General features: G+C 42.9%; 1 protein-coding gene across 1 annotated transcript in view; it reads right to left on the bottom strand.

The window, feature by feature from the left end:
* Nucleotides 1–27,125, bottom strand: part of DOCK3 (dedicator of cytokinesis 3) — a 454,424-nt gene that overhangs the window by 368,156 nt on the left and 59,143 nt on the right. Inside the window, exons 4-5 of the mRNA XM_084829818.1 lie at nucleotides 21,946–22,001; nucleotides 8,540–8,636 (exon numbers count right to left, since the gene is read on the bottom strand). Of these exons, the coding sequence (XP_084685944.1) occupies nucleotides 8,540–8,636; nucleotides 21,946–22,001 (153 nt within the window). The remainder of the gene's footprint in view (nucleotides 1–8,539; nucleotides 8,637–21,945; nucleotides 22,002–27,125) is intronic.

Below are 27,125 nucleotides of genomic sequence, written 5' to 3'. Positions count from 1 at the left end.
CATGTTGTGAAAGCACAGGGTCGGTGAGGTTTATATTACAGATATTTCAATATGGTGTAAAGGGGCTGCAATTTTAATTCATAAGCGACTTTCTATTTCAGTTCAGTGGGTAATTCTTGATACTGAGGGGCGTTTTTTGATCCTAGTTGGGAAGTATATGGATAAATTACTTGCTATGATCAATGTACATGGGCCTAATACTCTCCAGTTATGTTTCATGATTGTTTTGCTAAACTGATTGATACTGCCTCTATAACCATATTTTTGAGGAGAGCTTCCTTTCTTCATCATTAAATGATGCTTATATTACTGTGATTCCTAAGCCTGGCAGGGATCATACATTTCATACCTATTGTGCTAACTATTGACCTATATCATTAATTAACACAGATACCAAAATATTAACAGCAATTTTGGCTGATAGATTGCAACAAGTTATTGCTGCATTGGTTAGACCAGACCAGGTAGGTTTTATTAAAAAGAGACAGAGAGCTGATAATCTTAGATTAGTTGTTGATCTAGTCACTTTAAACTCTGAAAGAACCGACCAGGTGGCCATAATTTCCTTGGATGCAGAAAAGGTATTTGACAAAAATCATTGGAAATTTATTTTTACCACATTGAGGCAGTACAGCTTTTACCATATAGAGGCAGTACAGCTTTGGAGCTAAAAAGCTGGATAATGTTCTATACCACTCAGTTGGGAATCCATCTGGACTGGGTGATTTCCCTGTGTTTATATTCACAATTGCATTCATAATTTCTTCCAAATGCAAAAGAGCCAAAAGAAACTGTTGTTGTGAAGAATCTAAGCATGCAAGATCAATATGAGAAAAAAAAACTTCCATAATCTTGCTCTGATATCTTGCTACCAGTGCTGTAAAGATCAGAATAAAACTTTAAAAATTGTGAGTTTATCTATAGGAGAAGTATATACTTTGTCACTCTCATCTTTAATAGCTGAAATGACATTTTGATGTTGATGCTGTTAGACGATGTGCAAGGATCTAACTAGGATGTTCACAAACAATTCAGAGCAAATTCCTAGGGATGGCGGAGAATTTCTCCCCGAAACTTCGGGGGGCCGAGCGCCAACGTGTTCGGCCCCCCGAAGTAGTTTCGGGGAGAAATCCTCCGCACCCCCCCTGCCCCCCCCGGGACGGGACTTACCTTCCCTGAATGTCCCTCCCGGCGGCGGGTCCGGCTGGCGGTTCGTCCGGTGTTCGAGCGGGGCGGGAGCGGCAGCCGGTCTTTTGACCAGCTGCCGCCCCCGCCATTGCAATCAAAGAAAGAAAAAAAAAAAAAACGTCCCCTGATAGGCTACGTGACGATTCACGTAGCCTATCACGGCTAGATTTGCAAAGTCAGCCGTGATAGGCTACGTGAATCGTCACGTAGCCTATCACAGGTGACTTAAAAAAAAAAAATGGCGGCTCCCCATAGGGAGCCGCCATTCCCGTTCCTTATTTGGTCGCTGTAGACTACGTAGACTACGGCGAAAATAAGGGCAACGCTATTTGCGTTGCCTTATTTTCGCCGTAGTCTACGTAAACATTTACGTAGACTACAGCAACTAAATAAGGAACGCGAATGGCGGCTCCCTATGGGGGCCGCCATTCGCGTACGCGCTTTTTTTTTTTTTTTTTTTAAAGTCACCCCTGATAGGCTACGTGACGATTCACGTAGGCTATCACGGCTGACTTTCCAGATCTAGCCATGATAGGCTATGTGAATCGTCACGTAGCCTATCAGGGGACTTTTTTTTTTTTTTTTACTTTTGTGTTTGCTGCCGGGCGAGGCGGGAAGCCTCCTCCCCGGCCTGAATTTCGGCCGGGCGAGGCGGGAAGCCTCCCCCCCGGCCTGAATTTCGGCCGGGCGACGCGGGAAGCCTCCCCCCCCGGCCTGAACTTCGTGGGGGGAGCAGCGAAGCGCTCCCCCCCACCGCGAACAAGCTGCGAGAAAAGGTAAGTGACTTTCGTCCACCCCTACAAATTCCGCCTGCTGTGAAAGAATATTATTCAATTCATGTTTAGCATTCTGCCGCTCCTGATAAAGTTGTGCAGTAGGGGAAATGGCAAACTGAGTTATAAGAGATTTCAACTTCTTATTTAAAATCATCTGTTGAGTTTCTTAAAAAAAAAATTGGTAAGAAGCATAAGCAATAATTTGGCCCCTTAAAAAAGCTTTACTGGCCTCCCACTCAATGGTGCACAAACCCACCATACCCTCATTAGTATTAAAATACTCTGTCAGTTCACCTAACATCTGAGTTTTAAACTTCTCATCATTAAGAAGAGAAACATTAAGGTGCCAAAAACCGGGGGCCCTAGGGGTGTCAGAAAGGGGCAGTTCCAAACATACTGGGGTGTGAGCTGACGCTACCAATGTGTCAATCTTGCAATCTTTTATTTGATATACCAAAGATGTAGAGACCAAAAAATAATCTAATCTAAAGCAATTACGGTGAACTGGTGAAATGAAAGTATACTCTCTGTCAGCAGGATATAAAATTCTCCAAGCATCAATTAAACCATATTCCATCATGTAAGCCTAGAGTGCCATTCTCACGGCAGATTAGGAGGAAGTGTACTCCTATCCAACAAGGGATCTAAGACCTCGTTTAAGTCCCCACCCACAATCAAAGAATCATAAGCCACTATGGGTTAACATGACGTGTGAACAGCCCCAGTATATGCCAAAAGGAACGCTCTTCTCCAGTTCATATACAATATAGGAGTAATGAGCCTTTGTAGCGAAAATACATTCTGGATCTAAGCTCTGTTTCAAATTATGTTCCCACACCTGCTTGAGAGCACAGAGAAATGGGCCAAACCAAAAACATGACTGAGCCAATTAGGGCATAAAGAGGAACAATAAATGGACTGGAAAAAAGAACAATTTAGCTTGAAAGTCTAAGGTATACTACTGCCTGGCCTAATTGCTGGTGCATATAACCAGTTTAGATGGTACAATTTACTATTTCTGTACAATGAAAAACTGATGCTTACCCTGTCTATCAGCTCCGTACTTAAAGGATACATGATAAGATGATTAAAAAGCAGTGATCCAAAATAGCAGATCTGTTATAAAGTCACCACACAAGCAAGCAAGTTATGTCTTGAATCAATGCCGCCACCGCCACTACCACCACCACCACCAGGCCTTCCCTGTAGACTTCTGCCTGGCAGACCGCCAGTCCCTGCAGGACCAGGCCCCCAGGTACACAGCCAGCTGTGCTGCTCCACCTGCCCCTCCCTGGAGGGGCTACATAAGCTGGCTGGCTGACTGTGGCCTGGGAGAGCCAGGGCCTGCAGGAGAGGCCACCACCATCACCGGGGAAGAGGCGTGCCTGCTGCCGCCGGGCCTGCTGCTGCTGCTGCTGCTGCTGCTGCCGCCGCCGCCGCCACCACCACCACCACCACCACCAGGCCTTCCCTGTGGACTCCGGCCTGACATTATTTTTAAGGGGATTTTTAATTGTTTGTTTGTTTGTTTGTTTGTTTTTCTGGGGGATTTTGTTGCGTTTTTAGGGGTGGGCAGCCTGCCTGATAGGCGGGAGCGAGGGGGCATGTGTCCACCTGATAGAGGCAGTGGGGGGAGTGTTGGGGGCCAGAACATACCGAGGCTGGGTGGCAGGCGCTGGCGGAGTGCTAGGGGCAGGCCATGCCAGGTAAGGGGAACAAGGGAGAGATGTGTAATATCTGTCCCCTGCTCCGGGCCTGTCCAGAGCCAAAAGATGGCTGGGGGAGGCGTGACCCCATCTTCTGGCCTTCGTTTGCTGCTCTGCAATGCCAGGTCTGTTACCCAGAAAACCTCCCTCATCCATGACATGATCCTGGATGAGGGTGCAGACCTGGCATGTATTACGGAGACCTGGCTGGCCGAGGCTGCTGCTCCAACCCTTGCAGCCATGTGTCCAACCGGATTTTCGTATGCACAGCAGCCGAGGGCTGGGGATCGGGGAGGGGGAGTGGCTGTTATCTACCAAGAGTCCTTGGTCTTCACAGGCCCCCTCTCCGGGAGACCAAGGTTGCTGAGTGTATGTACTGCAGGTTGGGACCGAAGGGCAGTCTGGGGATTCTGCTCGTGTACCATCCACCCCGCTGCACGACTGACTCCCTGGCCGAGGTGCTGGAGGTGGTCTCTGATGTGCGTGTACAGTCCCCTAACTTATTGGTGTTGGCGGACTTCAACGTACATTCGGAGTCCATCCTCACAGGAGCACCTCGGGACTTCATGGAGACCATGGCCTCCTGAGAGCTGCACCATATTCTAACTGGGCCCACCCATGTAGCCGGTCATGCACTAGACCTTGTGTTTGTTTCTGGAGAAGCGGGGAGTGATCTGGAAGTCGGGGGTATATCCACCACCCCCTTGTCATGGTCAGATCACTATCTGGTGACGTTGGACTTCTCGGTTCCACAACCCCTCCTCAGGGGTGGAGGACCCATTAAAATGGTCCGCCCCAGGCGTCTTATGGATCCAAATGGATTCCTGAATGCGCTTGGGGATTCTCTGGGGCACACCAACGGCCACTCGGTCGAGACCCTGGTGGGTGGCTGGAATGCCGCAATCACTGGGGCATTAGATCAGGTGGCTCCGAAACGCCCTCTCCCCCTGAACAGGGCTCGGACTGCACCATGGTTCAATCCGCGGTTACGAGCTCTGAAACAGGAGGTGAGACGGCTAGAGCGCCGGTGGCGGAAGTCTCGCTCCAAAGACGATCAGACACGGGCTAGAGCTGTATCTTCAGCCTATCACGTGGTGGTGAAGGCAGCAAAAAAGGAATATTATGCTGCCTCCATCGCGTCTGCAGAGTGCTGTCCCAGGAGGCTGTTCCAAGTGGTCTGCAGCCTGGTCGGTCCTGTGGCTCCGGAACCACTGGAGCAATCTAAGGCCTCCTGTGAGGCCTTGGCAAGGCACTTTGCAGATAAAATTGATCAGATTAGGTGTGTTACTCTGCACACTGTGGATACAGTTAGTGAGCAAGAGGAGGCCTGTGGCAAACCGGTTTTGTGGGATCGGTTCCAGCTTCTTCCTCCTGATGAAGTGGACAAGGTGCTTTCATCTGTAAGGCCGACCACCTGCTTACTTGATCCTTGCCCATCTTGGCTCATTATGGGCTGCAGAGAGAGACTGGGTGAGGGGATCAAGGCGGTGGTGAACACCTCCCTTGAGGAGGGAGTGATGCCATCAGCCCTCAAGGAGGCAGTGATAAGACAGCTCTTAAAGAAGCCCTCCTTGGATCCTCAAGTTCTGAACAACTTTCGCCCAGTCTCAAATCTGCCATTTTTGGGCAAGGTGATTGAGCGGGTGGTGGCGGTGCAGTTGAAGGCACACTTGGAAGAAACTGATTATCTAGACCCATTTCAGTCGGGCTTCAGGCTTGGGCATGGGACAGAAACAGCCTTGGTCACCTTGGTAGATGATATGAGGAGGGCTCTGGATAGGGGTGAATGCTCCTTCCTTGTTCTCCTCGACCTCTCAGCGGGTTTTGATACCGTTGACCATGGTATCCTCCTGGACCGCCTGGAGGGGTTGGGCATTGGAGACACCGTATTGCGGTGGTTCCGCTCCTTCCTCTCCGGCAGGTACCAGAGGGTAGCACTGGGAGAGGAGGTTTCGGACCCATGGCCACTCACTTGTGGCCACTCACTCTTACTTGTGGGGTAAGAGGAGGCTAGGGGATGCTGACCTGGTGTTGAATGGGGTACGGCTACCCTTGAAAGACCAGGTCCACAGCCTGGGGGTCATTTTGGACTCCCAGCTGTCCATGGAGGCTCAGGTGTCAGCTGTGAGCCAGACAGCGCTGTATCAACTCCATCTGATACGGCGGCTGTGCCCCTTCCTTCCCGACCATCTGCTCCCATCGGTAGTACTTGCCCTGGTCTCCTCTCGTTTAGACTACTGTAATGCGCTCTACGTGGGGTTACTCTTGAAGACGGTTCGGAAGCTGCAGCTGGTACAGAATGCGGCGGCTCGCCTGATTAAAGGCAGCCGCCGGCAAGATCACATCACTCCAGTGCTGAAGGAGTTGCACTGGTTACCAGTTGTTTTCCAGGCCAAATTCAAGGTGTTGGTTTTGACCTTTAAAACCCTATATGGTTCCGGCCCAGCCTATCTTAAGGAGCACCTCCAGCAGCACCAGACAGGCCGCTTAACAAGATCAGCCTCGGATGGCCTTCTCTCTGTCCCATCAGCCAGGACAGCTAGACTGGTGGGGACGAGGGAGAGGGCCTTTTCTGTGGTGGCCCCCACTCTGTGGAACTCCCTCCCTAGGGAACTCCGTCATGTCCCCTCTTTAATGAGCTTCCGTCGTTCATTAAAAACGTGGCTGTTCAGGCAGGCATTTGGGGTGGGTTGGGGTATTTTAGAAAATGTTTTTATTGTAGAATTTTATTGTTTTATTGTATGTTGTACATCGCCCAGAGTGGCTGGGTGACCAGCCAGATGGGCGATTAATAAATTAAATAATAAATAAATAAATAAATAATGCCTGAGTGGGATAATGGACTGGATGAGGGCCAACAAACTGAGGCTCAGTTCAGACAAGACAGAGGTACTGTTAGCAAGTAGTTCATCTGCGCAGTTGAGAAGTGTTCAACCTGTCCTGGAGCAGGTTGCACTTCCCCTGAAACGTCAGGTGTGCAGCTTGGGGGTGCTCCTAGATCCATCTTTGTTGCTTGAGACCCAGGTGGCCAGAAGTGCCATTTATCAGCTTAGGCTGATACACTAACTGCAATCCTATCTGGACAGAGACAGTCTGGCAACAGTTACCCACACTCTGGTAACCTCCCAGTTGGAGTACTGCAACCTATCGTATGTGGGGCTATCTTTGAAGATGGTTTGGAAACTTCAGTTAGTTCAAAACAGAGTTGCTAAGTTACTAGCTGGGATTGGCCGATATGATCATGTGACACCAGTGCTTTGTCAGCTGCACTGGTTTCCCATTTGTTTTGGAGCCTAATTCAAAGTGTTGGTGTTGACTGTTAAAGCCCTAAATGGGTTGGGACCAGAGAATCTAAAAGAACATCTCTTTCTACATATCTCTTCTGCTCAGACCCTTAGATCCTTTTTGGAGGCTTTTTTCCAGGTGCCTCTACCAAAGGAAGCTAGGTGGGTGGCTGCAAGAGAGAGGCCTTCTCAGCTGTGGCGCCCTGCTTAGGAAATGCCCTCCCCAACAAGATTCTCCTGGCATCTATATTGTTATATTTTTGCCACCAGGAAAAGCTCTTTCTTTTCTCCTAGGCATTTTAGAGACCTAATTCTAGATTTTTATGGCTGTTTTATCTTTTCCTGTGGTGTTTGTATTGTATTGTATTCATATTTGTGTTGTATTTTATATTTTAACTGTTTGTATAGCATTTTACTTTTTAACTGTTTGTAATCTGCCCAGAGAATGTTGGTCATTGGATGGATTAAAAACAAACAAACAAATAAATAAATGCTGTTTATTACATCAACAGTTGTCAAGTTCCTGTTTGTTACTAATCACATACACCTTTCCCATTTGGGATAGGAAAAATATTTTTCTCCAGGCCAGCTTTATTGGTAATTTGAGGGTATTTTGCCTTCTGTACCTTAGGAAACCTCAAGTTCAGTGCATCTTTTACTTGCTCCTGTACTTTAGCTATGACATATACTCTAGAAAGAAAATAAAATCCTCTAATTCATTCATTCATTCATTCATTCATTCATTCAATTTCTATACTGCCCAATAGCTAAAGCTACCTGGGCAGTATACAAAGATTAAAAACCTTAAAAATACAATATTGCACATAATATAAAAACCAATGACATAAAACCATATAAACAGACAACACACATACATACATGTATCTAAATAATTTTAACAATAAGAAATCTCAGTACTCAATTAAAACCATACGCTGCCGAATAAGTGAGAGTAGAGGAAGGTCTTAACCTAGCGCCAAAAAGATAACACTGTTGGCACCAGGTGGACCTCATTGTTGAGATTGTTCCATAATTGAGGGGCCACCACTGAGAAGGTTCTCTCCCTTGTTGCCACCTTCCTAGGTTCCCTTGGAGGAGGCACCAGCAGTAGGGCCTCAGATGATGAATGTAGTATATGGGTAGGTTCATGGTAATAATGGTGTGGTATATAGATCCTTTCTTAAAGTAGAAGCTGCAATTAACTTACCTGCTTTTTATAATTATACAAGAGATCACTGCATAAACCTACAATGTAGTCCTGATCTATGATTACCTTAAGTATTCTTTTTTAATAACTTCAAATAATATCTAACTTTTCAATATGAAGAGATTGATTACTCTTGTCATGTATTTAAAATTTAAGCCAAGACGCTTAAATTTTAATCATAAGAATTTTATGGATACTTCATTTAATAGAGGAAACTAAAATGATCATTTCATAAAATTTGTTAAAAAATAATAAACTGAACGTAACAATATGGCTTTTCTTCGCACAAAGTTCGAAATGTAAGTGAGCAAGTTATGTGTAACTACTGCATTGCCTATTACTTATATGTAATGTAGTTCTTTTTTTAAATGCACCTACCACATATAACTGCTTCCAGAGGACAGACCATTCCTGGAGTGCTGCTGTAACTTCAGTGATAACAGAGTCTTCAACTGGAACAACTGTCTCATACTGCCTGTAAATTTTACAAAAGCTTCCATGAAAATGTTGTAATGGTTATAAGACACTTTGAAAAGTAATACAAAATCATTAGTTCAATCTCACCCTGGTTTTAAAGGGGTAATCAAGATTCATTTATACACAGACGTCTTTACTTCATATGGAGTTATTTGCCATACCACTCAATGCAGAATACATAAATGAGGGGGAAGTGCTATTCCTAAATAATAACCTTGCCTAGTATTTGTACTTTAACTACACAAGGTCCACTTTGATGGCAGTTTTAACTCTACCTTTTTACTATGCACATCCATGCTTTTTAACATCTTCATGAAACTACTTGGGGAAGACATCTGGAGGTTTGGGCTACAGTTTCATCAGTAGGCAGGTGACACACAATTCTAACTCAAATATCCATTATTAATACTGGAGAGGCTATGGAGTTATGACATGGACAAGGGTGAACAAACTGAAAGTTAACCCAGGGAAGAAATAGGTACTGGGAATAGAAAAGTCAATTCATTAGTTTATTACATTTTTAAACCGCCAATAATTTATTTATTAAATGTATGTTCCACCTTTTGCAAAAAATGGCACTGAAGGCAGCTAACTGAAGTTCTCTGGGCAGTGTGCAAATATAAAATGCAAAGTAGCAATAAAACAAAGTCAGATGAAAGCAAGATTTAAAAAACAGCAGCACATAGTAATACCAGCAGCAGGCTGAAAACAGTGCAAAGATCTTAAAGTACTAAAAACAGTTCCTAAAATGCTTGGAAAAAGGTCTTCACCTGGTGCTCAAAAGACCATAATGTAGGCACCAGGCAAGCCTCTCTGTGGAGGGCATTCGACAGACAGGGCACCACCACTAAAAAAGCCCTCTTCTAGTCAGTGGCACATTTCCCAGTGGACCTTGAGGCAAAAGTCCAACTCTTCAACTCAGGAGGAAGACCCCTCAAATGCTGAGCAGCAGGAGTGTTGCTTTAAGAAACTTCCCAGTCAACAGCACTGAGCAAGAGCTCACTCATTCACTGAGAACAGAGGCTCTACTTCTGGTGCTTTTGCTTTGTGTTCCTGCAAAACTGAGCCCAGTTTCAACTGCATTGCTAACACAGATCTCAGCAGCAACACAGGCTTTGTATGAAGGAGTCCCCTGTCGCATAAGGAAAATTAGGAGCTCATCTCCCAGAGGCAGGAAACAGAGCAGAGATTGGAACAACGCTGCCTCAGAGTTGTGCAGCCAACAGCTCTGCAAAAGTTAATATCAGAAAGGACAGCTCCGATTTCCTTCCCCTCCCCAAGAGTGTTTGTTGAGAGAGGGCAATTAAGGAGAAGCAGCCCTTAATGCCCCGCTTTTTAATACTGAAACAATCTCCATTTCCTAGGCACCTTTCCTTCCTATTTCCTCAATCTCCATTTCCTGGGCACCTTTTCTTCCTATTTCCTCTTTAAATGCTGCAGTCCAAACCTCTGCACGTCTTCTCAGCAGTAAACCACACTGAATTCAGTGGAACATATGCATGGGTGAATTTCATTCATTTATTACATTTGTGCAGACAATTGCAGCCTTAAGTTTGTTTTCCTCTTGTTCCTCCAAATTTCTTTTTCCTTTTATCCCTCCTTCCCCTACCTTTTTGTTGTGGTTACCAAATGCTGAGGGGAAAACATTTGCACATGCTTAGGGGTAACAATCACTCAGTTCCTGCTAGATGCTCTTGGCTCTTGGCTCTCACTTCTCCTGAAGAAAGGGTTTATGGAGCATCTCTGCTCCCCACCCATCTCTTCAGTCCACTTTTCCACTGATGCTAGCAGCTGATCAAAGGAAGTTACAGAGGCACCTTCCCACTGAGAAAAAGTGCTTGCAATATTATTGTTTGGTGACACCAGACTCAGACTGGGTTTGCATGATCACAGCAGCCAACTGTGGCTTATTTGAGCCATAGTGAGTTGCAGTACATGCTGGGCAACTTTTGAATATTCAAGCTGCAATCATGGCTTGTTGTGACATCCAAACCTGGCGAAGGTGGGTTGTTGGTATGGTTAAGAAACTACCCAGAACCCATGAGCCTGGTTTGCACAATCACCGCAGCCCACTGTGGCTTATTTAAGACATGGTGGGGTTGCCTATTCAAGCTCTGGCCATGGCTTGTCATGTCATACAAACCTGGGTGACAAGATTTTTTTAAGGGGGAAACAACCCTCAAATAACCCATGGTCTGTTGTAGGGTTATTTGCAAACTGGCCTTCCAATAAGTGTTCCTTATCTGTAAAATGGTAGTATTAATTAGCTGCTTAATTAGGAACATAGTAAGCTGCCTTACGCTGGGCTGGTTTGAATGATCACTGCAGCCCACCGTGGGTTATTTAATCACATGGTGATCATGTGAACCAGGTCACTGAGTCAAGCCATTGATCCATATAGCCCAGTATCGTTGATACTGACTGGCAGTGGCTCTCCAGGTTTTCAGGCAACATCCTTTCCTTGCACTACCTGTGATACTGGGGACTGAACTTGGGACCTTCTGCATGCAAAGCATGTACTGTACCACTAAGCTACAACCTCTCCCTATGATCAAGCATTTGTGCAGTTGTCTTTATGCATTAGGCTTAGAATCCCTGATGTGTAGTAACCCAGAACTTGCTTTGTTGTTTTGATTATTCTCTGTCTCTCTCAAAATCCAATGTGTTCAGGCCCAGGGCAGCTGCAATAAACTCCATTTTATTTCTGGAGTTGTGATGGTGTTATGATTTGAGTTTAAAATGCAAAACTGCACATGCTCAGAGTATCTCTTCTTTATCAGAGTTAGGTATGTGTGCGGGGCTTGGGTTTTTTGCTCTACCATCAGAAATATAGAAGCAGTTGTAAAGCATGGAATGGTGGTTGGGGGCAAGAAGAGAAATGTTAGTTGTGTGCTTTACAACTGAAGTAATTAATACACATGGCTGTCTAAAGGGGCTTCATTAAGTCCATTAGGTCCAGGGTCTAAAATTACCTAGCTCCACCATTGCTTTTAACCATCTGCCTCACCTCATTTGGCAGGGACACCTAGAGAAGGGCCTCAGATTACGACCTTAAGGTCTGGCTAGGTCAATATGGGAGGAGACAAATCTTCAGCTAACTGGGCTCTAAAAGTTTGAATTGGGCCCAGAAACACAGTGGCAGCCAGTAGAGATGACAGAGTACTGACATGATATGATCATATCTACTAGTCCCCATTAACAATATAGCCAGCCCATTTTGGACTATCTGACCTTTATGGGCCATTTTCAAAAGGCAGTAAGGAAGCTAAGCCTAATCATAGCCAGAGCTTAAAGTGTTTGGACAAGATGCTGCTAAGGACCAACAAGTTCCATATTGGAACAGGTGCTGCTCATAGCGAGCAGAGACTGAGGAGCCCCCTCATGAACTGTTAATGGGAAATTGAATCACCCTCTGTTGGAGAATGAAATATTGAGACTGCTGCCAAGTAAACCCTAATGGAAGAAATAGTAAGCTGCTGCCACCATTTTAGAGAGAGCAGAAATTGTAGCACATCCTGCAATGGGCAGCTTACAATGTAAATATAATTCAAGTTCAAATGAGTACATTTGGCCTTGTAAGACTGACAAGCGGAAAGCTTATTTTCAGCCTCTGACAACTCCAAGATGGTTGGATCTGTCAGGCCATGAGCTAGAGGTTTTTGAACATCGAGGTGTTGCCCTTGACCCTGTCTCTAACTCGGTCCAAGGCAGATGGTACCTGTAAGTACATCCTCTGAGAGAGCAGGAGAGCTATGAACCAGAGCTGGCAGGGCCACCGTGGTGCAACCAAGATAAAGTCCACATCGTCCTGCCTCATATTTGCTATGACCCACGTGCATAAAGTCCATGTGCTCCCGCCTATGAATAAAGGAATGCATCCCCCAGAGCTTCATCATCCAACACTACGCTTCTGCAGAATTGTCTGCACTGAGGTGGTGAAAAGGTCTGTCTTTGGTGTCTCCCAAAGACGAGGGGGAGCACACCATCTGGGGACCCAGTATCCACTCATGTAAGCATGTTTTGATGTAGTTCAAGAGGGCTACTAGATGGACCCGCTAGATGGACCTTCAGAGATATCCGACAAGAGATGCACCAGTCCCAAAGGGCCATGGTTAGGTTCTGTAGTATCTGCGACCATGTGCCTGTTTATGCTTGTTTATGTAGAAAGCCACAATCATATTGTCCATAGCTACCTGAACTGTACACTCCACAAGAAGCATCTCAAAGGCTTGAAGACATTTCATTCCAACAGCTTGCGAGTATTGATATGCAAACACCTCTCCTTTTATGACCTCATATGCATCCAGAGTTGTCCAGACGGGTTCCCCTACATCACCGTGATTTGCCAGGTTTGCCAGCTTCATCTTGGCTAGTACCTCTATCACTTACTGCTTTGAGTAGATTAAATAAGAAACCCTACTTACAGAGTATCCCTTCCTTTTACAGTAACTCAGTCACTGATCTGAGCTGTTTATGTTACCAGAGCATTTGGGGGCCTGTGTCTTAAAAGACTTGCACTTTTGCATCTTTATAGCATAGGGTTTTAACATTTTGAAGCACCTGATATATTCTCTTCAAGTGATAGCTTTCAAACTGAAATTTTATGCCATGCAGCTGTCTGCCATTCTGTGACTTTTGCCCTAGGAATCAATATGTCCATTCAAAATCTTTGGCTGAGATCTCAAAGCCCAGGCCCAGTGCCATTATCCACTGGGCTATGTCTCCCCTGCTTATTACAGGATATTTCTTATAAATATGTTCAGATGGTGGCTCTGATTTTCCTGGTCCTCCAGCCAGAGTTGCAGGTCTTCCACTGCCGTCTTATGTTTCCTATCTTAGTTTGGTGCCTGAGACCAAGGTTCATCGCAGCATTAGCAGTTTTAAAGATACCAGTCAAGTTGAACTCTCTGCAAGCCTTTCCTGATGATATTGTAGCTACTCGGTACAAAGCTAAGTCTTTCCGTGTGCCACAGTCTCACTCTCAACTGACTTGACAGTTGTCACTTTCACACCTTTCAAGGCCTTTGTACCTCCTTTTGCCACGACAGCCTCTTTGTCATTCCAGCGTTCCAAGCTGTCAGATTGATTGCTGAGTGTAAAATAAAGTTTAGTTGTTTTTGCTGTGCTGCAATATTGGCCTTGGTGCATCTCCTCACCTATCCACAAAAATTCTCGTCCAGATTTACATTAGAGATCACTACACGTAATGCTTTGTTCAGTTAGTTTGAGAGCAACTGAACTATACCACTATCTTGCCCACTGACAAGCACCCCCCCACACACATATATTTTTATCAAAAATGGACAATGGGATATAATCAGTATTAAAGCTGAGGTTTGTATTAGTTAGGTATTTGAGAGCTGTCAATAGGACTGCTAACTTGTATGGAGGCATTGTTAACAAACCAACTACTTAAAATAAGTTTTTTTTTCTTTCTCTCTTGTCACAACTACCTCACAGATTATTTGGAGCTGCTTTTATGAAATGAGGAACATGTAGCTCAGTACTGCTCCTTGAGAACAGGTGAGTATAAATTTAGCCACTTAACTCTCTCTACATAAATTAAGAAGTGGGCATATGTCTCTAATGTTGATGGCTCCAAACTCTGGTTCACAGAAAGTCCAAGTGACAAACTGCTAATCTGCCAAATTGTATGATCCAATTTGGACTACACCATGCTACCCCCTTTCCAACAAGGAACAATGATTAGAAGTTACCAATGTGACCTTTCTCCTCTCTTCTCCACAATGACCAGAGGAAGATATGGTCCTATGGAAGAATGAGCACCTGAAAAGATGAGTCTCTTAAGGTGCTGGCAACAGTCAATTCCTTTAGTAATCTGCTTTTGGAAACCAACATTTGTTCTCATAGGGAAGCAAAAGAAAATTTATCTGCATCTCCAACAACTAAGATGGCAGGGCTAAGAATATTGTATTTTTTATTTAAAAATTTATAAATGGTCCTTTCATCCAGACACAGATCCCAGAGCACTTATACATAAAAATATCCAAATATCAATACAGAATTAAAAACAATAAAAATTGAAACATCATAGTAACATTTGAGAGGTAACGGACAAAAACAAATCAACCAGCTAAAACAATACATTTTAAGTGCATTGGTTACTAAAAACCTTTTGACCTGGAACTAAAAAGTATACAATCTTGGTGCCAGTCATTCAGGAGGGCAAACAATACAATGTTTGTACCCTCATTTAGGGGGATATTCCAAAGTTGGGGCCTCACCACCAAAAAGGCTCTCTCTTTCGTACTTCTACTCCAGATGGAACACAGAGATGGACCTCATCTGAAGATCTTAATACATGGGCAGGTCATTATGGGAGGAGGTGTTCCGTCAGATATTTGGCTCCCAAGCCATTTAGGGCTTTAAAGGTAAGCAACAGCACCTTAAAATGAGCTCAGAAACAAAAAGGCAGCCAAAATAATCCCATTATAGTAGCTGCACTGTGGTTCCACCAGTATAGACCAGTCAGAATTCTAGCAACAGAATTCTGCAGTAGTTTCAGTTTCTGAATCATTTTGAAGGGCAGGCCCACCTATAATGCATTGCAGTAATCCAACTTGGAGGTTACCAGAGCATGAATGAGTATAGCCAGGCTATATTGTCCAGGAGAGGCTTGTGAACCACTTATCTCAAAAATAGTTAAGGTATGCTGAGCCACCAAGGCCGCTTCGGTTTCTAGTGACAATGTTGCATCAAGCAGCACCCCTAAACTATACCTCTGAAAAAAGGTGGAGTGCAACTCCATCCAGAACAGGTTGTATACCTAATTCTCAGACACAGGAACCACTTGCCCATAGTGCCTCCACCTTGTCAGGATTCAGCTTCAGTTTACTAGCCTTCATCAAGCCCATTACCTAGTCCAGACAACAGTTTGGAACTTCTACAACCTCACCTGATTCAGATGAGAAACAGAAATGGAGCTGGGTGTCATCAGCCTTATAGGGTACCATCTTGTCCCCAATGTTGTTTAACATCTATATGAAGCCACTGGGAGCGGTCATTAGGGGATTTGGAGCCATGTGCCACCAGTATGCTGATGACACACAGCTCTATCTCCCTGCAGCATCTGAATCAGGAGAGGCTATACAAGTCCTGGACCAGTACCTGAACTCAGTAATGGGCTGGATGAGGGCCAATAAACTGAAACTGAATCCTGACAAGACAGAAGCCCTGTGGGTGAGTGGTTCCTGAGTCCGGGAGATAGGCTCATTGCCTGTTCTGGATAAGGTTGCACTCCCTCTGAAAGATCAGGTCTGTAGTTTGGGGGTATTCCTAGATCCATCACTGTCACCGGAAGCCCAAGTGGCTGCTGCGGCTCCGAGTGCCTTTTACCAGCTTTGGCTGGTTTTCCAGCTACGGCTTCTCCTGGACAGGGATAGCTTGGCCACAGTGGTACAGGCATGAGTAACCTCAAGACTGGATTACTGCAACATGCTCTATGTGGGGCTGCTGTTGAGGCTGGTCCAGAAGCTGGAGCTAGTGAAGAATGGAGCAGCTCGGCTATTGTCAGGAGCTGCCCCATTTCAGCATGTAACTCCTTCTTTACTGAGGGAACTGCACTGGCTGCCTATTCGCTACCGGGCCAAGTATTAGTACTAGTGCACAAAGCCCTAAACAACTTGGGACCAGGATACCTGAGAGAGCGCCTTCTTCTTTATCAACCTGCTCGGTCACTGAGGTCATCAGAGGGCTTGCTCCTGGTGGTTCCACACATGGACCTATGGAATGGTTGGAGTCCACCAGGAAGAGACTCTTCAGCATAGTGGCCCCCTTCCTGTGGAATTCCCTGTCTCCCGTGGAGGTCAGGCAGGCTCCAATCTTGTGTTGCTTTCGGCGCCTCCTGAAAACGTTGTTATTCTGAGAGGCTTTCCCTGAGTAACCAGCCATGGTTTATTATGTTCATCCATTCTTTTAAAATGTTTTAATTGTTTTACTTATGGGATTTTATTCTTTTATCTTGTTGCTCACTGCTCTGAAATCTTTGATGTGGAGCGGTAGATAGATAGATAGATAGATAGATAGATAGATAGATAGATAGATAGATAGATAGATAGATGACAGACAGACAGACAGACAGACATGACACCTCACTCCATATCCCCAGCTGACCTCTCCCAGTAGCTTCACATAGCTGTTAAAGAGTGTAAGATAGAACTTTACATAATTCCACAGCTCAAATGCCACAGAATCAAGCAGAAATCCCCCAGTGCTACTTTCTGAAATCAACCCTTCAGATACGAGTGCAACTACTGTATCACTGTGGCCCCCACCCCCATAATGCTTAACTTCAGACTTAAGATGGCCATAGTGCTCAACTTCAGACTGAAGGTGAACATTATGCGTCACTGATGTTTGTATTTCAAGCCAAAGAATTACAAACTTTGGCAACATCACTAAACCTGAATGGTTAGGCCCAGTGGAAGAAATTTACACTCCGCAAAGGGATGAGGGGGAAAGGCAGCAGTTGATCCTGGGTCTACTCCTCATTAATAGTGATTAAACATTTATTAAATCATTTATTTAACTTTTAGACCATTCTTTGGGGGATGCACAATTAAGTTGTTTTTGGTCTTCAGAAATCCAAATTGTTTAAAGTCGTTTTAGATGGCAAGGGGACAGATGAAAAATGCCACTTTTTCCAGTGCCCTCAAACAGCAAACAGGCCTGAAGGTATTACAGACAATTTTCTACTGGTGAATCATATTAGTCATAGGGTTAAATCCAGACTTTGTCATGCTTAGAGTCGATCCATTAAAATCAACTGGACATGTTAGTCATGACTAACAAAACACATTGATTTCAATGGGTCCACTCTAAGCATCTAAGCATGACAAAGTACAATCCATAGTATTTTCTAAGAGAAAAAGAAACATCAATTTTGTACTATACTTTACAGTTAGCTTGCAGTTTAATTTTGTTTAGTTTTGAGTTTGTAAACAAAACCTGGAATAGAGTCTAGACTGTTCAAGTATAGGGCAGTATCCAATACTTCCATTGCACTCACGGAACCCACTGAGTGAGCAACAGGAACTGGCACTTCTCATGGTAATTCCAGAAATGAGCAGAATTCTGGAATGGAACTGGTCAGCGGAGTTCCTTTCTGCAACCTCTGCTGACCTGCCCAGTTCTGGAAATGAGTGTTCTGCTGATTTCCAATTGCTGAAGGAACCGCTAGCTTCCTGTTGTGCTAGCACGGAGCAGCAGTGGATACTGCCCATAGCTTTTTTTAAAAGTTGACAGACTAGAGTTAATAAATCATATTTGAGGCATAATTCAAACTTCTGAAATAATGTTTTACCACATAAACAGTAATAATTCTCATATATACAAATGCAGATAGTAGGCAGAGAATTTTTCTAACCAATTTCCCTCTAGTTACCTACACTAGATTTATTGCAAGCTGCTATTACACATTAACTCTCAGACTGTAAAACAAATACTTTAAATACAATTTTGGTAAAATATATTTAACTATTTCATGAAGGAATTATTCTGTAGATCATTTAAGTTTTATCAAAATCATCACACCCTTGTTTAGCAAAGTCAGATCTGTGGAAATATCGCAGGAGAAAAATATTGCTCAAGCCTTGCTATGTTCATTAGGGTTATTCCAGTTTCCTTTCATAACCAGGTCATAAGCATGAGCACCACCTACATCACTTATTTTATTAGCCCATACTGAGCAACATCATCTGATCATTTAAATCAAGAAAAGCTGCATGCAAATCAATCTCGTATATAGCAAAGAAGACAGTTTTGCTTGCAAAAAATTGTCTGGAGTAAATTGTCAATAATAAGGATTTTCTTCCATTTCTTGGGAAACCTGATATTGCATCACCGATATTCACAACAGCAATTAACATCTGATTGCCAGTGTGTTTTTAGGCCCAATTTAAAGTGCTGATGATCACCTTTAAGGCCCTGGATGGCTTAGGGCCAGGATATTTGAAGGACTGTCTACATGAACCTGCCAGGGATCGGCCACAGGCTTGTGTGTCCGCCAGTAAATCTATTAGGTTGGTGGGCACAAGATATACGGCCTTTTCTGTGGTGGCACATCCTTATTGGATGCTATGCCATGGGATATGAACATGGCTCTTTCCCTCTGTTTTTAAATGGGCCTTAAAGACCCGAATGTTCCAATTCGCTTTTAAATGAATGGGTGCCTATCCTTATTTCATAAACTGGAGTTTTCACTGTTGCTGTTATTTTAAATGTTTTGTGCTGCTGTTTTAGTTAAATATATTTTTAATATTGAATATTTAAAAATATTTATTTTTATTTTAGTTCAGCAGATGAAATACTGAAAAGACAAGAGAAAAATAACACATATCAAATACACACATCAACTGATAGACTGCACAATGCCCCAAGAGTGCCTATAAAGACTTCTATCTGAGCAATTACCACGGTTTAAAAAAACAAACTAATGCTAGTGTTACAATAAATCAATTAATCTAAAAGTTTACTTTTTAATTTTACAGTTTTGTCAAGAAAGCCTTTAAAATAGAAAATACTATATATGTTGCATACATACATTCTATCAATAACATTCACTCTTAACATTACTGAAGCTTTAAACACATTCATTTTGATGTGCCCTATGCCCATCCATCTCTAAATTATACCTCTCTTGCAGAAATGTTATAAAAGGTTTCTGTTGCATGTCAAAGAGTGCTATCATTTGCCTGTCGTCTCTCAATCGGACAAATTTGGTACCATTTCTACCATTTTCCATACTTTCACCAGCCACTCCCTTAACAAAACTAGTCTAGTTTCTCTCCATCTCCTTGCTATCCCCATCTTGACTGTCTTCTTGTCCTTTCATTTAACTTTCCCAGTAGAACTGCCCAGTCAAGGGCAGACTTCAGACATGTATGGTGGACTTGTCCAGAGATAATTTCTGGAGGAAGACTGCATCCTTGATTAGTCTCATGATTATGTATACTATCCTTCTTGATCCTTTAGTTGTTCTACGGGTTATAAAGTTGGGGAAGTTTAATTGTTCTATTGGGTTATAAGCTTTCCCAACTTTATAACCCAATAGAACAACTAAAGGATCAAGAAGGATAGTATACTTAATCATGAGACTATTCAAGGATGCAGTCTTCCTCCAGAAATTATCTCTGGACAAGTCCACCATACATGTCTAAAGTCTGCCCTTGATTGGTTCCAGCTCCAACATCTATTCTGGATCTTGCTACAAATCTTACTTAATCATTAAGGTATCAAATAACATTGGTATACAATTTTATAAAAAATGTCTTAACATTAACACACAATGACCATATAGGACCTTGAATGGTGATAGTTTTATGCTGTACCTTGTGGTTTTAATTTGTGTGAACAGCCCAGAAAGCTTTGGCTACTGGGTGCTATAGAAATGTAATTAATTAATTAATTAATTAATTACGTTAACCAACTTTCTGATGAAACTGAAATACCCAAACACCTTTCTCATCTCTTTTTGAAGATATTACCCTTTGAATCATTATATTACATTAAAATTGAATAAATTTGCGACAGCAATCCTTTATTTGCTTATTATATACTAATACTTGAAACTGGCATAATTCCAAGGTAATTATCCCATTCTTCGTTTTGATTACTAGAATCCCTTAATTGAAAGAACTGAAATTAATAAGATTTGGCCTCTAATAATTGCATGCTTTCTGGTAATGGCAAACATCCTCCTTCTCTTATTACTTCCGGGAAGGTAATTACCTTATCAATACATTTCTTACAATTGCTTCCTAGCCTAAAGCAGGGACGGGCAACATGCAACCTATAGGCTGCACGTGCCCCCCACCCTGGTCCTCATGAAGCCCTTGCCACCCCACTGCTGAATTCAGTGGTGCAAAAATAAAAATAAAAATAGGGAGTTTCCCATCAAAATTCTGTGGCAAGCCAGTACAGAGCTTTAGAAAGTCCAATTTTAGCTTGTTTTCATACCAAATTCTGCAGTGTGGCAAGAGCTGGAGTGCAGCATGCAGGGACAGTCAGGAATGGAAAATGGCCCACAGAGCCCTCAAAGTTACCCACCCCTGGACTAAAGGATCCACTGTAAATAAAGAAGCATGAACAGTGTTTTTCTACATTAATTATACACTGCAACCACTGCTTCTACACATAAATCCAATCTTTTAGTGGGCACTGTTGCATTTGTCTTTTTTTTAATAAAACGATGGAAGAAATTCCAATTGAGCATTTATACATTCTTGCTCTATGGGTGCAGTCCTGTCAGATCAATGTCTGCTGGACAGAAGCTTCTTGAGTACTGTTCTCAACCTGCCAGGCTCTTGACAGTAGGGTGGGAGGAGCGACAGAGGAGTTTTAGCCTCTCCCTCCTCCTTTCCTGTATTTTCTGCTAGATGGGCTTCTGAACCTATCCAGCTGAGACGCATGTGCAGGGATGGGAGCCGAGAGGCTTCTTGATCTAGTGGATCCATGGCTCCCTGACCATTTGCCTGTCCCCAACACGCCCCTTTCCTCCCCTTCTGAGGTCACCACACTGACCTCAGGAGAAGGAGCTGCCACAGAGCTTTTCACAGAGGCTGGGAGGGGCTGGGAAACCTATGAGCAGATGTCATCTTCTGAGGTCAGAGGAGGAGCAATATCCTATGGCCCCTCAGATGCTGTTGAGGGGCCACAGGACTGGTCTCTAACTGTATTTTATACAGCTTTTAAAAAAACACTTGTGACCATTTGTAACCACTTGATAAGGCTTTGCCTCAAAAGGCAGTATAATATTTTAAATAAAATAACACAATCTTGAAGCATCCACGCTCCCTATTAATAAGGCAATTAGCTCCTCTGCTTACAATGCCTTCAATATGGAATGTTTGCCCAACATGCACCACCTTACTTCCACAGCCACATCCAATACCAGAGCAAAAAATAACATCTCTTTCAAGCTCCCTTACCAGGTAAAAAGCTGGAGAATATAGATTAACTAATATCCCTGAAAAATGTTTTTACTACTGCCTACACCTATGCCATTATCTAGCAAAAGAAGTAAATGAGGAATATTCATTCTTTGTACTCAAGCTAATCAAATGAAATGTTTACATGGAAGCATTTGCTGGTACAGTATTTAGTTCTTTGGACTTACATTAGAATTTCAAGCCCAGATGAGGATATTAAAAAGTAAAACTATTTAAAATGCAGAACATATTTAATAAAGCCTGGGAAAACTGCCCATTTTTCAGGATTGTATCTAATTGTGTGTTTTGTTTTATCCACACAAGTATCTCAGTTTCTTGGTAATCAAGGGATATACTCACCCTCTGTTACTGACAACTGCCTTTTTCAAGTGAATATAATTGGCAGGAAAGATTCCCTGCAAGAGAAAATAATTCTACTTATTTCAACAAGAAATGAAAGTGCACAGCACCTATTCAAGTAAATAATTTGTTAACTGGAAACTGACTAGAAATTCTGAAATCAACACATCTACTTTTACTAAAGAAAATGTGCAGTTGTTAACCACTTCCATAAATGAGTACAACTTGGAAAATTGGAAATAAAAAATATCACAAGACTTACACTGTTTTATATAACATTGTGCATGCCAGGCGAAGCACTAGCTCTGCTTATTACCACTAGTTGTAAATGATTAGCAAATGTTTTATGTAAGCATGTATGTTCGTAAGCAGGTGACCCATGCATGGTAGACATTTCAATATATTGATTTTCTCTGTATGTGGAAATGCAGAAATGAGGAAATCTATAGGGTGCCATTTTCACAATGAAGAGGTGGATAAGGGAATGCATTTCCATCTGCATTGTAATGCAAATGGGTTTTTATGCTCCCAAACAATGACCGGATTCTCATGCTGGGCTCACCATGGATTGTTTAACCCATGATGAGCCATGGTGCATGCCAGGTGCCATTTTGAATATGCAACTGCCAGTGGGGTTGTGGTGTGTCATCTGAACCCAGCCATCAGGAGTTGTGGGAGGTTTGAACAACACTTGCATAACCCTCGGTTTGTTGTAGGGTTATGTGAGGGTTGTTTAACCCCCAGTGCCTGCGTTTGGACATCACACCACAACCCCATTGAGGGCTGCATATTCAAAATGGCACCCCGCACATGCCGTGGCTCATTTTGGGTTAAATAATCCACAGTCAGCCTGCTGTGTCATGTGAACCGGGTCTCTGTCTCCAACTGTGAACAAATCACTGATGGCAACTATATGTGGATCACAGCCATTTGGGGGACCCTTTGTAAAGGGTTAGATACATTAACCCCATGAAGAAATCACTAAGTACTCAGATGTTTTAACTCTCCTAGATTTCAGTGGGTCTTATATTTAACTTTCCCTTGTTCATGCCAATGCTGTAGAAATCGTGCAATGCAGCTAGAACAAACTAAAGCATTCTTTCTGTGTGAAAGCTCCAAGACGAAACTGCAGTTTCAGATTCCCTAGCCTACAGTACGTATAAATGCTTGTCAAGGATTGTATAGATAACTTTTTTAATCATCCCAACATTTCTATTTTTATTTATTTAAAAGATGTATATACTATCTTTCAAGAAAAGCTTAAATAATAGTTTACAAAATGGTTACTACATATATTTTATTGATATTTGGACTTCTCTCTTCCAGGCTGCCTTTCCTCAAGAATGTTTTTGTGCAGCTGGTTTAATGCGATTCTGAGCTATTTAATTTATTTGTTGGAATCATTATGGCAGCCTTCCCTAATCTGGTGCTCTCCAGAGGCTTTGGACATCAAGTCCCATAATCCCCAGCCTACAAGGCCAAGAATGCTTGGAATTGTAGTCCCACACATTTGGAGGGCAGCAAGTTGGGGAAGGCTGCCGTATGGTATCATGCAGATATACAAACTTAAAGGACTGTCTCATAGTAATGTATACAAATCTGATGTGCCTAATGTATCTTTCTTCTATGTATGATGCTTTGTGAGGGCACAACCATGAAAACCAGCCTATAAATACATTAAAGTAAAGGAATAACAAATAAATATTATTAATTCATTCCATTTACACCCTGCCTTTTGGCCCGGATGGGGCATCCTGGCATCATACAGTCATGTTTCATGGAACAAACTGAGGTCAGTTTTAAATGATCAGATGTCCTTCCACCAGCAGGCAAATATGTTTTTATTCAAGCAGGCCTTTGGCATGAAAGCTAGTTTGTTGCATTAGATGCTATTTTTATTCTTACTGTTGTGTTTTTTAATTGTGTTTTCAATATTTTTGTTCTTTGATTGTTTAATTATATTTTTTATTTTAAATGTTCTCTTTTGTTAGCCACCTTGAGTGCCATTTCTGTGTAGAAATTAAATAATTAAATAAAATTGCTGATATGAAAACACTAAAATTGCAGCAGAGCACAGCAACAGAAATAGCAACACCCTAACAAAGAGCAGTATGAAGTTCACCTTAGTTCTACCCACCTTGTTCAACATGATTTGAAATATTACACATGAGCATTCTATTATTAATAATAGGAGCACAATTTTAATTTACATTCAGAACAAAACCACTTTTAATATATAATATGAAATAGTGGCATTCAAATATATTGTGAGTTGTTCAGCAATAGTTTGACTCATTTGTCTTGAGTATACAGTTGTTATATGGTAATTTATGCTGCTTTGACAAAGAACGTTTATTTGTTCCCCAGAGACTTTTTCCAAAATGATTGATAGTATGCAGTAGTACGTAGCATTTCTTAAAACTGAAAAAGGGAGAGGCAAAGAGTTTTGTTAGCTAGTTTATTGCCACTTTACACAATGTTTTTGTCGCACTGTGTTGGTTACCTAGGTCACATTGTGGTATGTCTGAATTACTCTTGTATTAGAATTTTGAAGACACCGATCACATTTAGATATCACATTCCTGGTCCTTCAAACCATAGTCACTTGTTGTTCATTCCTGATCCTCCAACCTTGAGCAGTCCCTCCTCCCCTATTAAATGGTCATTAATAGAAGACTCACTGATTTTGTCAAGCCACAGTTTGCCGTGATGTCTGAACCAACAAACGGTGGTTTCATTGATCTCTCCAAATCAGGATTACAAATTACAGTTTGATCCTGCTTTGGAAAGATCACTCAAACCAACTTATCAGTACATATGTCATCCCAAACTATGGTTTGAGGAAACCAAGGTCTTCTATTAAAAGGCATGTGATAGCAAGGAGAAGGTGAGGAGGGAGTGTTCAGTTTTGGCCCCAATCTTCCAAACCATGGTTTGAAGCACGAGGAATGAAGTTATTGTAGTACAGTAGATACATCAAGAAAATAGTTGTGACAAATTACTTTCAAGTGTTCTCAAATTATTTTCTCTCTCTCGAATTATTTTCAAGTGCTACACTTCTACAATAAAACTTTTCTACAATGCATTTTCAAAAGATATAGAATTTTTTCAGAGTTTTAGTATTTACTACTGACAAGTGGGTATGATACACATAGCAGTATACAAAATACATTCATGGCAAGAGTACACAAATAATGGCAACCTAACCCTGAGTGCTCATTGGAAGGACAGATAATGAAGCTGAAGCTCCAATATTTTGGCCACCTAATGCGAAGAGAAAACTCCCTGGAAAAGACCCTGATGCTGGGAAAGACTGAAGGCAAAAGGAGAAGGGGACGGCAGAGGATGAGATGGCTAGATAGCATCACGGATGCAATGAATATGAACTTGAGCACGCTCTGGGAGGGAGCGCAGGACAGGAAGGCCTGGCGTGCTATGGTCCATGGGGTCACGAAGAGTCGGACACGACTGAACGACTGAACAACAACAATGCTATTGTCAGGGTCCAGCTTCAGTACTGCAGTGGGCCTTGTAGGTTATAGCCAAGATTTGATTAGAAATACCCTGGAAGGGCTTGGGCCTATTCAGTTTCTGGAATGTCAGAGTCTGTGTGAGCTTATCTCTGTCAGTGTTCTCAGAGCAGAGCCAGGGGGAGTCACCCGACTCCCTGTCCACCTGCTGGTCTGGCCTTGGCTGGCAGGGAGGCTAGAAGCAGTCCATGAGAACCTGACAGAGGTGGGGTGGGGTTTGCAGAAGGGTCACCCAGGTTGAAGCGTTACTGCTGGAGGGCTCAGCAGTGCCACCCTGTTTAGACAGGGGCCTTGCTGAAAGGCTAAAGGCCCTTGTCTGTCAAAGGATCTGGAGGGGGTGTCCTACAGTCACACCTTCCCATTTAAGCTGATGCAAAGGCAAAGAGCCTTTGCCAGGAACATCTCGTCTTCATTGCCCAAAGCCTTCTCTGTTTGGATCCATCATCGTGTGGGCTTTTGGAGGAACTGGATGGAACTCTGGATTGTTAAGGACTTGCCATGAAAAGTGCTGTGAGGCTTTTCATAGATTTAAACTGTCATTGCTGTGGATTGTGTGTCTGTGTTCGTAGTCAGCTCAGTGTACGGCAGGCTGGGCTTGTTCTACGACTTTTGGACTTCCCTCTACCAGAACTCATGCAGTGTGGAGTTGCCAGTGCAAAAGCAGTGGCCTGGAACTCCTTGCGTGTGTGGGTATGCTCTTCCCTTGCTCTTGATGGGCCTTTACCATGTAGCCTAGAGTTATCAACAAAAGATTCAAAGTTGGACTCTCTGTGGGTGTGGGTTGTTTAGGCCTTTCAAGAAGTTATCCCCTGACTGCCTGATGGGTTCATTCCAGGAATCATTCCTTTCCCATGTCCGGGGTTGGAGCCCCATGAAAGGACTGACTGGGTTAGGTACCCAGGAATCCAGAGTCTCATCCCTTGAGCTCAGAACCGTGGAGATGGCAATGGAGAAACCATGTTGAGGATCTCAGTCCCAGTAGTAGTGTTTAGCTTTGGACTGTTCTGGAATTACATAGAGCCTATAGCTACCGACCATCAGCTATATAATTTCTGAAGAGTGTAACCATTAAGCTTTTGCTGTGGTTTGCCCTGCAATAAAGAAATCTCATTGATTTGGGTGTCTAGTGTCAGATTACCTGAGTGTGTGCGCTGGGGGGACTGGGAAACCTGACAGCTATCAACACAAGATGCTATTCACTGCATATATAATATACTCTAACATATTTTTATAATACTGAAGTAACATTTTGAATATTTCAACACGGTGTTACATCAAAGGGATTTAAGAGGTCCTACATAGCAGAAAATGTAAGAGTTTCACAAGTATCAATTACTGCAGCTCACTTGATTAAATGTGGTCACTTCCAAAGTGAAATGAAACAAACCTCTTAAGAAAAAAATGTTTACCTAAGTATTGGGAGCCATAAAAAAATGGACACATATTCTACTAGAATTGTTAACAGCATAGAAAGCCATCCCATCAGTCCAGGCCTGTAACTGCCAGCACCAGCACCTATCAGGCTCTTAGCTAGCAAGAATCACATCCAAAAGAAAAGGCAACAAAGCTTTTTCTTTTTTCTTTGCTCCCCCACTTCCACTTTTTTTTTTTAGACTGAGGTGACAGAGGTATGTGTGGGCAGGCAAGGTA

Source organism: Heloderma suspectum, chromosome 2 (assembly GCF_057233095.1).
Source record: "Heloderma suspectum isolate Gila_16-S chromosome 2, 16-S_ref, whole genome shotgun sequence".
NCBI classification, from domain to species: Eukaryota; Metazoa; Chordata; class Lepidosauria; order Squamata; family Helodermatidae; genus Heloderma; species Heloderma suspectum.
Note: the sequence above shows the minus strand (reverse complement) of the source record. Positions and strands in the feature narration are given on the sequence as shown.